Genomic DNA, 10,138 nt, shown 5'->3' with positions numbered 1-10,138 from the left:
TCCAGAAGTTATCTTTCTTGAGTGAACCTGAGTGCTACATATAGGAAACTTGCGCGGGACTAGCCTGCCTGACATGGCCTTGTAGCAGCCACCTCTTTTGCCTGTTGGAAACCACAAACCAGGTGAGTTTAACCAAAATGGTAGTACCTCTAATCTGGTAAATCTCCTTGAACTGTGAAGTAGAGGAGCTAACTGGGGGCTGAGCCCTGCAAGTTATTGGAGCCTGCCCATGAGATACTACTTACTCAATGCCAGTGGCACTTTAATATGGAAAGAGCATCCTTTGTGTTCATCAGAAGCAGAGCCTAGTGCTTCTGTGAGCACCAGTCCCATCAACTGCTAGCAGCCATAAAATCCATTAAGACACAGGAGAATCTATAACTACAACCAATTTTTATTTTTATTTATTTTTTTATTTTGCCACATGGCATGGTCTGTGCGATCTTAGTTCTCCAACTAGGAATTGAACCCATGACCCCTATAGTGGAAGGACAGATTCTTGACCACCAGGGAATTCCCTCATCAAACTGTAACCAATTCTGACAGATATTGCTCTGGGAATGTTTGAGGACTCCCTGTAAGAGGAAAACAATGGAGGAATGGGTGATGTGCCTGGCACTCCTGATTTGCAAATCTAGTAATCTGGTAAAATCTGGTTACTAGTAATCTAGTAATTACAAATCTAGTAATCTGGTAAACTCCAATGCTTTGGCCACCTGATGCGAAGAACTGACTCATTGGAAAAGACCCTGATGCTGGGAAAGATTGAAGGCAGGAGGAGAAGGGGACGACAGAGGATGAGATGGTTGGAGGCTTCACTGACTTGATGGACATGAGTCTGAGCAAGCTCCAGGAGTTGGTGAAGGACAGGGAAGCCTGGCGTGCTGCAGTCCATGGGGTCACAAAGTCAGACACAACTGAGCAACTGAAATGAAATGAACTGAACTGAGTAATCATGATCCTCAGAGCTGGATACAGTGTCAGAGGTCATCTAGGTAGGTCACCTCATACCTGTGGGCCTCACTTCTGCAGCCTTCTACACCAGGCTCAGAGTGAATGACTGCTTCCAATACTCCATTTGGTAACCTGTTGCTGAGCATGAGTACATCTGGGATTGAGAAGAAATCTGCTTTGCTGGTTTTTCTGCTTTCAGTTAACTTACTTTCTGTCCTACCACACATTCAAATTGTGGTAAAACCTAAACTATTAATGTGGCTGACTGCATATAAATAAACCTTTTATTTTCTACAAAGCTCTGGCCACAGACTGGGTTTTAGGAAAGTCCTGGCTGCCATACACTTAGAATTTAGACTAATTACTATTACTTGGTTGTGCAAAATATGAATATGCTTTCTAGGTCAATATGTACTCCCGTGGGTAGTGTACGAAAATCCATGTCTTATTGTATTCTATCCACTTCTGTATTTTGGCCTGGAGAATTCCATGGACTGTATAGTCCATGGGGTTGCAAAGAGTTGGATACAACTGAGCAATTTTCACTTTACTTTCACTTTCAGCCACCTCTGAGTCTGTTGAAGCACTCTGCCAGTTTCAAACGGTGAAAACATAGTATCTCATTGATATTTTAATTTTCATTTCTTAGATCCCTACTGTGCTTGATTTTCCCATGTCTCTATTGATTATTTGGATTTTGTTTTCATGAACTATTCACACCTGTTGCTAGTTTTTCTGAGTGTTTGTATTTTTTCTTACCACTTCCCAAGAGTCCTTTATGTGTTAATGCTTTTATTCACGTCTGTAAATATGTTGCATTTATATGTCCTGTGTTGTTGTTTGCCTTTAATTTTGCTTCATTATTTATGCAATGCTCTGACTTCTGGGTGTTGGGTTGGTAATACCTGTGGGGATATTGTGAACCTGCACTCTCGGCATGGGCCATGGCCTCTCCGGAAGCAAACAGACACTCGTATCATATTTTTTGGCCAGAGTAGTTAATTATTTTTTCCCGAAGGATTTCATAGGCAGTGTACATCAACACAGGGCTCAGAAAGAAGAATTCAAAGGGGCTACAAGTTAGTTTATGGGACATGCCTCTAGAACCTCATGGGAGCTTTGTTGTATGCTAAAGTTTCTGTGGCAGCCAGCAGGCAGTGAATATGGGTGATGCCCAGTAACATGATCTTTGTAGGTTGGTGAAGTGTGGGAAAAAACAACTCATGTTTGTGAAGATTCTCTGAGAAATAAACAGTTCCAGGGAAGTTATTTCAAACAAGAAGGAACAAAACAAAAAATTCCCCACTGAAATTGTAACCTCTCTCAGAGCTCCCAACATTTTGCATCTGGGGGTCACATTATATTCACCCTCCTAACTCTAGTTTCCCTCATCCTTAGAGTCCCTTTCTCTTGGGATTACCCAAGACAGGCTATAGTTTTCAAAAATGCATGTTATTAGAAACAAGGAAATCTAGAGAACAAAAAAAACATGGTCATAAAAGATAATTTTTCCCCTTCTAAGAGAACTTCAATTGACCCCCAGAGGCTCTAACTGACTGAGTTTTTAGATGGGTTATATAGGTTCATTTCCTCCTCCTCAAGTTTCTTCTGCACCTTAAGAATCTCCAGTTGACGTTTCTGAGTTTATCCTTCTTCCACTCTCTGCCTACAACACCCTTTTTATTCCCATTCTCTCTGGGGATCCAGTCACTTCCAAAGACCAGAATATCACTGCTGTTTAAGGATTGATAATTCAACCCTGAGTCAAAACTCTTGAAAATTAAAACTAACATTTGCAGGCTCTGTACTAAGTACCTTTGTTGTATCGGTATTATCTCATTTAATTATTACAACTTCCCTATGAAGAAGAGATACAAACCTTAAAGTAGCTGAAAGAGCTGTAAGAATTCACATGCCTAGTGATTGGCAAAGCCAAGTCTCTCATCCTGGTCTGCCTGGCACTAGAGCCCAGGCTCTTGAACGCTGTGTTGGATCTTCCTGATCATCTTTGTCTCAAACCACATCACCACAGATAATGCTGATTGCCAAGCACCCTGTTCTTTCCCACTGAGCCAGAGTGAAGCATTAGCTTTATGGAGACCATTACTTCAGGACTTATGGAAGAGTCTTTGGTGCGAGTGCAAGTCCTGAATTGTATGTCTCCCCATATCTTTATCTTTAAAACATTACTCTGGGGCCCTGCCCCTTCCCACCAGTTTGAGGAAAGCATTTTTCACATCCTTGTTCCTCAGGCTGTAGATGACAGGGTTGAGGAAGGCTGTGGCAATATTGTAGAAAAGGGCCATTTTCTTGCCATTGTTTGATAAAGAGTCAGAGCCAGGGCTCAGGTACGTGATACTGCATGGAATAGCGAACATGGAAACCACGGTGATGTGGGAGGCACAGGTGGAGAAGGCCTTGATCCGTCCTTGGGCTGAGCGGATCTTCATGATGGTGAAAAAGATGTTGATATAGACAATGACAATCAAGGAGAGTGGGACCACAATGACATTGAAGCCGGTGATGATGTTCACCAAGTCATTGAGGGATATGTCTGCACAGGCCAGCTTCAGGACCGCAGGGACCTCACAGAAGTAGTGGTCAATTTCATTAGGACCACAGTAGAAAAGGCGCATAGCAAAGAAGGTAAAACACAGACCACCCACCACACCATAGGCTGCACAGATGCCCACCATGAGAAGGCACACCCAGGGGCTCATGATGACCTTATACCGGAGAGGGTGGCAGATGGCCACGTACCTGTCCACGGACATGATGGAGAAAAGACAGTACTCGGTGGTCCCAAAGAGGAGGAAGAGGTACATCTGGGCCACACATCTAGCAAAAGAGATGGCTCTCTTCTTGCTGAGAATATGCACGAGCATCTGGGGCACAGTCGTGGTGGTGTAGCACATGTCCAGCATGGAGAGGACACTGATGAAGAAGTACATGGGCGTGTGGAGGCGTGTGTCCTGGTGGATGAGGGTGATGAGGAGGCTGTTGCTCACAAGGATCAGCAGGTAAAAGACTAGAAAGAAGGTGAAGAGCAGAGGATTGGTCCTGGGGTTCGAGGCAAAGCCCATTAGGATGAATTCTGCCACAGTGGACTGGTTGAGTTCCTGCATTGTGCACTGCCTGTTTAAAGAGTGGGGGATATGTAATTTATTGGGTTTTGGTGCCAAGGGATTCTCATCCTAGTTTGATTTATGTTTCCTAACAGGAAGTTTGGATTAGCAGATGGGGGCACTACTGTTCATGGGATTTGGTTCAGGATTAAGTTGAGGGTCATCATGATGAAATGGTGAAGACCAAGTCAGGGAAGTGCCGTAGTCTATGTTCCATTCTGTTACTCCCTTTCCTGAGACAGTCATGCTTTTTCACGTCATGCATGTTCACGTCAATTTCTGTTTCTCTTGAGACAAGAGAGCTTGCTAAGACTCACTTCAGGGATCAGAGTTAAGACTATTACACTCATTATTTGGGTTGTTGTTTTTATTACTGTTAGGATTGGCATTAAGGTTGTAAATGGTGATTAAAGTCAAGGCTATTGTAAAGTTTAGCGATAGAATTTAAGATTTACTTTTTCTGGTGAATGGAATTTACTGGTGTTCATTAATTATGTCATTGATTCAATATGTTTTTGCCAAATGTTCACTGTTTGTTATAAATCAGAGGAACAAGGAAGAGTCAAAAACAGTATGAGTGGGAAAGTTTTCACACGGTCGACTATAATGAATTCTAAATACTTTAAAGAGTTCAAGGCAAATAATGAAACTATAACAACCTAGGAGAATATATACATGGGTGAATATTTATTTTATGATGGGACAGAGAAAGGCCTTGAAGCCTCACCTGACTGTTCAAGGCTCTTCAGCCTCATGATATTGACTCTTTTCTCTCTAATAACCAAACAAAGCAACAGAACTCCTCATCTTAGCTGCTCTATATTTCCCCAGTATTGTTGAAGATTTCTTGGGCATTCCTGGTCATTTTGCTCTAAAATCCTTGTTCTCAGTGAATTTTTGATTCCCTTCACTGCCTTTCTTGTCATCCCTATGCTCTTTCTTCTTCATGCCCCCAAACCTCACCAACACGAGAATGCTCTTTGTAAGACTTGCCCTGAAGGTATGGGTAAGAGGAAGACGACTTACGAGGTAGTGCAGAACAGAAAACTATTTTTAAAATGAACATTTAGTGTTGTAAAGTCCCTAAGTTATCTGTGCAACAGTTTTGCATCTCTAGTTCCCAGCCAGCTGGCAAGTGACTGGAGACTGTTCTTCCTAGAACCTCCTCCCACCTATCCTGGTCTCCCTATTCTAGGACTCTCCTTACTTTCATTACCTGGGCAACCAGCCACAAACCCAGTGCCTCTAACTCAGTGCTTCAAACTTCACTGTGTATCTGAGTCACCTGGATGGTTTGTCAGATGCTATTGTGCCTCACACAGAGTTTTAATTTAGAAGGCTCATTTTGCCTATGGAAAAATGAGAGATGTGGGGAGAGATTTTCATCAAGGAGGTTTATTGCAGTATTATTTCTAATGGGGAAAACTGCACACAACTTAAATATCCTATAACAGGGGACTGATTACATAAATTATGGTCTACTGATATAATTGAATACCTTATAACATTTAAAATAGTACTTTGCAGGCTATTTCACATTATGGGGAAATGCTTCAACAGATTGTTAAGTTAAAAAGCAGAATAGGAAACTATATATGACCCAGTTCAAATATTATAATGATTTATAAAATTGGACTAAAATTTAAAAGAAATATATGAAATAGGTTAACAGTGGTCATTTCTGGTGATTAGATTCATAGGTGATATTTAGTTCTTAAAGTTCTTTGAACTTTCCAAACTTATTACAAGAAACACAAGCAATTTTTATAATAAGGAATAAAGTTCAAGTGAACTTTTTTTTTTTTTTTGTTGTGGACCATTTTTAAAGTTTTTATTGAATTTCTCATAATTTTCTTTCTGTTATTTATGTCCTGGTTTTATGGCTGTGAGGCACGTGGGATCTTAGGTCCCAGACCAGGGGTGGAACCAGAATTCCTTGCATTGGGAGGCAAAGTCTTAACCACTGGATTGCCAGAGAAGTCCCTGAGTGATACTTCGAGGATGGAATATACAGGAATTTGGCTTTTCAATTCAGACTAGTTACATAAAAGGGTGAATATGAGAGAGGAAGATTAGAGATGGAGAAAGGCATGCTGGACCTAGCAAGGTTTAAAGGAGAATGGAAGGAAGAGCTTCTCTTGTTGTCTGAGCTCATCCCCTCCACTGACCTACACTTAGGAATCAACTGTTTCATGCAAGTACATTCTCTGGTCAAGGTTAAAGTGTTTTGACTAGGAGATAGGTCCTGAGTGATAGAGATCCTTGAACAAGGTCTCTGGTGATGAGAAGCTGCCCAGTCATCATCCCCAGCTTGTGCCTGCAGGTTGAGGGTAGGAGGAGATGTGAATGACAGGACTCTGCTCCCCAGGACTCCTTTTTCTCTTGATGAGTTTGTGTCTTTTTCCTGAATGGCGCCTGGGGAATGGTTTCTACCTTTACTTTCCTTGGCTGATTTGCTGTGTGTCTTAAGGGCTGTTTGCTTGGCCTTTCTGAACTTCAGGTTCTGACCCTGTCACAGCCAGATTTGATGATGACTTGTTGCCAATGGCTTCCCTGGTGGCTCAGATGGTAAAAGCATCTGCCTATAATGCAGGGGACCTGGGTTCGATCCCTGGGTCAGGAAGATCCCCTGGAGAAGGAAATGGCTCTTCCAGTACTCTTGCCTGGAAAATCTCATGGACGGAGGAGCCTGGTAGGCTTCAGTCCATAGGGTCGCAGGGAGTCGGACATGACTGAGCAACTTCACTTTCATTTTCTGTTGCCACTGAAGAAACAGAAAGGGATTGTGTGACTGACAAGTCCTGGTAGAAATGAGTGCCCAGTCCTCAAATTGGCTGGAGCTGGGGGTGGGTGTGCCAGCCTCAGGCCATAGTTAGATGTAATGGAAATTAGAGAAAATTGGTTTTCTTTGTAACTTTGGATCCTTATATTTATCTCCTATTCACATACCTATAGGATTCCCTGGTGGCTCAGGGGTAAAGAATCCGCCTGCCAATACAGGAGTACAGGAGTCATGGGTTTGATCCCCGGGTCAGGAAGATCCTCTGGAGAAGAAGATGGCAACCCACTCCAGTAATTTTGTCAAGGAAATCCTATGGACAGAATAGCCTGGTGGGCTACAGTCCATGGAGTCGCAAAAGAATCGGACACAACTTAGTGACTAAGCAACAATACATACCTAGTCTCCTGCAGTGCAGGCTAAGAGATGAAAACTCAAAGTAGCTTTGAATTTTCACTTTTCCCATTTACTGCCACGACTGAGCAAGTAATTGTTTGTTATCTGTAAAATTAAAAAAAAAAAGCTTTATTGCAATAATACATGATTCTGTCAAGTTCTGAAGGTATGCTTTCTCCTTCCTTCACCTTCTCCAGCTCTTTCCCTTTCCCTTCCCCCAGCATCAGCAGAGACCTGCATAGCTAAAAATAAGCCAGAGAAACAAATAAAACTAGAAAGCAACAAAAGCAGAGAGAATGATGGGAAAAGATAGAGAGGACCCTGAAGGGAGGGAGAGACAAACACAAACGGCAAGAAGGCAGAGAGAGGCACAGAGAATCAGAATCTGGGGGTGGTGCACAGACAGGAAGAGAGGAAAACGGATGGTGGGCATGTAATTGACATCAACAGGAGGAGAAGGCGGGAGCTCAGAAGGAGGAAGACGATGGGAGAATGTTTATTCTCTTTGTGTAAGAAGAAGACTAAAGATTAGAGGAAAAAGAGAGACCCGAGACCCAATGGGCAAGTCAGAGGACAGAACAACACAAAAGGAAAAAGTCAGGGAGGCAAAGGAAAAGACAAGAAGGAATGTCAGAGATTCTTGGAATGGCATGTGAGCCAGGACTATGAAAACAGGGTACCAGAGGGCTGAGCAGGTTGTGACTGGAACAGCAAAGAGCCTGCAGAGACCAGACAGCGGAAAAAGGGAGACAGGCAATCCACAGGGCAGGTGGAGAGAGGCAGGGGCAAGACCAGTCTCTTGGGGAGAGAGAAGGAGCTGGAAGAGAGGGCAAGAGCAAGAAGATGGGGTGACTGCAGACAAGGGAGAGCCGGACAGAGGGGTGGAGACAGAGGGAGCAGCAAGGTGAGGGAGATTCCCAGACAGTGGAGAATGAGGGCAGAGAACTGGGCTCCAGGGGGAAAGCTAGAGAGACCCCGCAGGGATGATCCTTGTGAGTCAAAGGAACAGGTACAGAGTGAGGAGAAGAGGAGAGAAGCAGGGTGTCTGAAGGAGGCGACACTGCAGGCAAGTCCAGAGGCACAGTGAGCAGTAAACAGACATCAAGAGGGAAAGAAAGTCACAGAGTGAGCAGAAGACCCCGTCTGACAGAACACCAGAGCCAGAGTCAGAGGACCAGAGAGATGGACAAAATCTTTGGAGGCAGAGAAACCCAGACAGAGCCAGCAGAAGCAGAGGCTGAAGGAGCCAGATGAAGAGGGATGGGAAGAAAGAAAGAGAAGGAAAGGCAGGACACCGAGATAATATCGGACCCAGAGACAGAGAAATTATTGGATGGACACACAGAAAGAAAGAGGCCGAGACAGCCACGGACACACTCACACAGACGTGGGGAGAGAGACCGAGATGACTGGGAACTGTGGACCAGGTCCTACCCAGAGCTCCAGGCAAGGCTGGGCATGCGGGGTAGCCAGCAGCATGGCTTGCTCCCCAGAATGGTTCAGGGCTTATAACTGCTATCCTGAGCTTATAACTCTGCTGGGAAGGGGGCTGTGGGCAGAGCTCCCTCAGACTCAGGAGACCACTCCTGAGTGACATGTGGCCCCAGGGCTCTAGCCAGGAGCTACAGTTCCTGCAGCGCCTTCCTGCCAGGGAGGAAGCACCCAAGTTCCCACTCAGGAGCATCACCCTTGCTCAGACAAGGCTCTTCTGGAAGCACAGGGTGGGCAGGGGGTATGTAAGGCTCAGCTGGGACAGGAGTGTAGTGCTGGGGGTGGGTGGGGGTGGGGGCGTGTCCTGGCAGGGCCCTGAGGGCAGGTCTTTTCTCAGCTGCTCCTCCTTCCCCAGGAGAAAATAAATGAGGCCCTGGGAGGTGTGGGGTGATGAAGGCCATGAAATGGTCCCCTCCCTCTGCCTGGTGTTATTCCCAGGGCCATTTTATCCATGAGAAACTACAGACAAAATGTCTAGGGTCCTTGAGCTTTCAGTGTCTATAAACATATTCGAGACAAGAAAGATATTATTGGTTCAAAAATAGAGATTCCACAGAATAAAATTAGTGATGAGTCAAATGACTATTAAATACAACATTTAATCAGCTAGTCCCTGGCAACTCATTAGACTCCTAAATCTTCTTTCAGATATTTCAAGTGGGACGTGGTACATTTTGGGCTTCCCTGGTGGCTCAGTGGTAAAGAATCTGCCTGCAGTGCAGGAACCACAGGAGATGCAGGTTCATTTCCTGGGGCAGGAAGATCCTGTGGAGGAGGGCATGGCAACCCACTCTAGAATTCTTGCCTGGAGAATCCCATGGATAGAGGAGCCTAGCAGGCTACTGTCCATAGGGTAGCAAAGAGTCAGACAGGACAGAAGCGACTTATCATGCACACATGTGGTACATTTTAATAAGTATCTAGTAAACAGTGGTGCCCTTGGAGTTCTGAAACTACCCAGCGGCCTCTGAGGGTGTGTTCTATCATTTCAAGTAACTTGGTGAGAAGCTTTACTCAGGCAGGAGAGAAGGGGACAGGCTCCTTGTATTTTCCTTCACTTTGCAATGACTGTAGAACCAAGGACTTAAGACAGGAAATAGGAAGTTCCTGTCACCTGCAATTTTGAGAGAGTGAGGCAACAGGGAAGCCTTTGGACCTCCTTTATGATGTCTCTGGCGAAGGGTTAGGGAGTTCAGTCCTGCCGGAGGGCAAAAGAAACTTTAGGCTCTATGCTTCCTGAGCATGAGAAGGTCCCCTGCCCACACACAGCCCAGGTGGACTGGGGTTACATTTGTTACTTGGCCAGGCATTTCCCCACAGGAGCCAGACTGGGGCTTGGATTGAAAGCTGGGAGCCACACACGGGAAAGCTGATGAGAGTGAAATCCAACAGC

At 44.7% G+C, this 10,138-nt stretch overlaps 1 protein-coding gene across 1 annotated transcript; it reads right to left on the bottom strand.

Annotated features, from left to right (window-relative positions):
- Window positions 1-3,107: 3,107 nt before the first annotated feature.
- On the bottom strand, window positions 3,108-4,294 carry LOC133245367 (olfactory receptor 2D2-like). The gene has a single exon (XM_061413250.1). The coding sequence runs from the start codon at window positions 4,077-4,079 to the stop codon at window positions 3,141-3,143; it is 939 nt and encodes a 312-aa protein (XP_061269234.1). The 5' UTR covers window positions 4,080-4,294; the 3' UTR covers window positions 3,108-3,140.
- Window positions 4,295-10,138: the final 5,844 nt, after the last annotated feature.

This window comes from Bos javanicus, chromosome 3 (assembly GCF_032452875.1).
Source record: "Bos javanicus breed banteng chromosome 3, ARS-OSU_banteng_1.0, whole genome shotgun sequence".
Classification (NCBI taxonomy): domain Eukaryota; kingdom Metazoa; phylum Chordata; class Mammalia; order Artiodactyla; family Bovidae; genus Bos; species Bos javanicus.
Note: the sequence above shows the minus strand (reverse complement) of the source record. Positions and strands in the feature narration are given on the sequence as shown.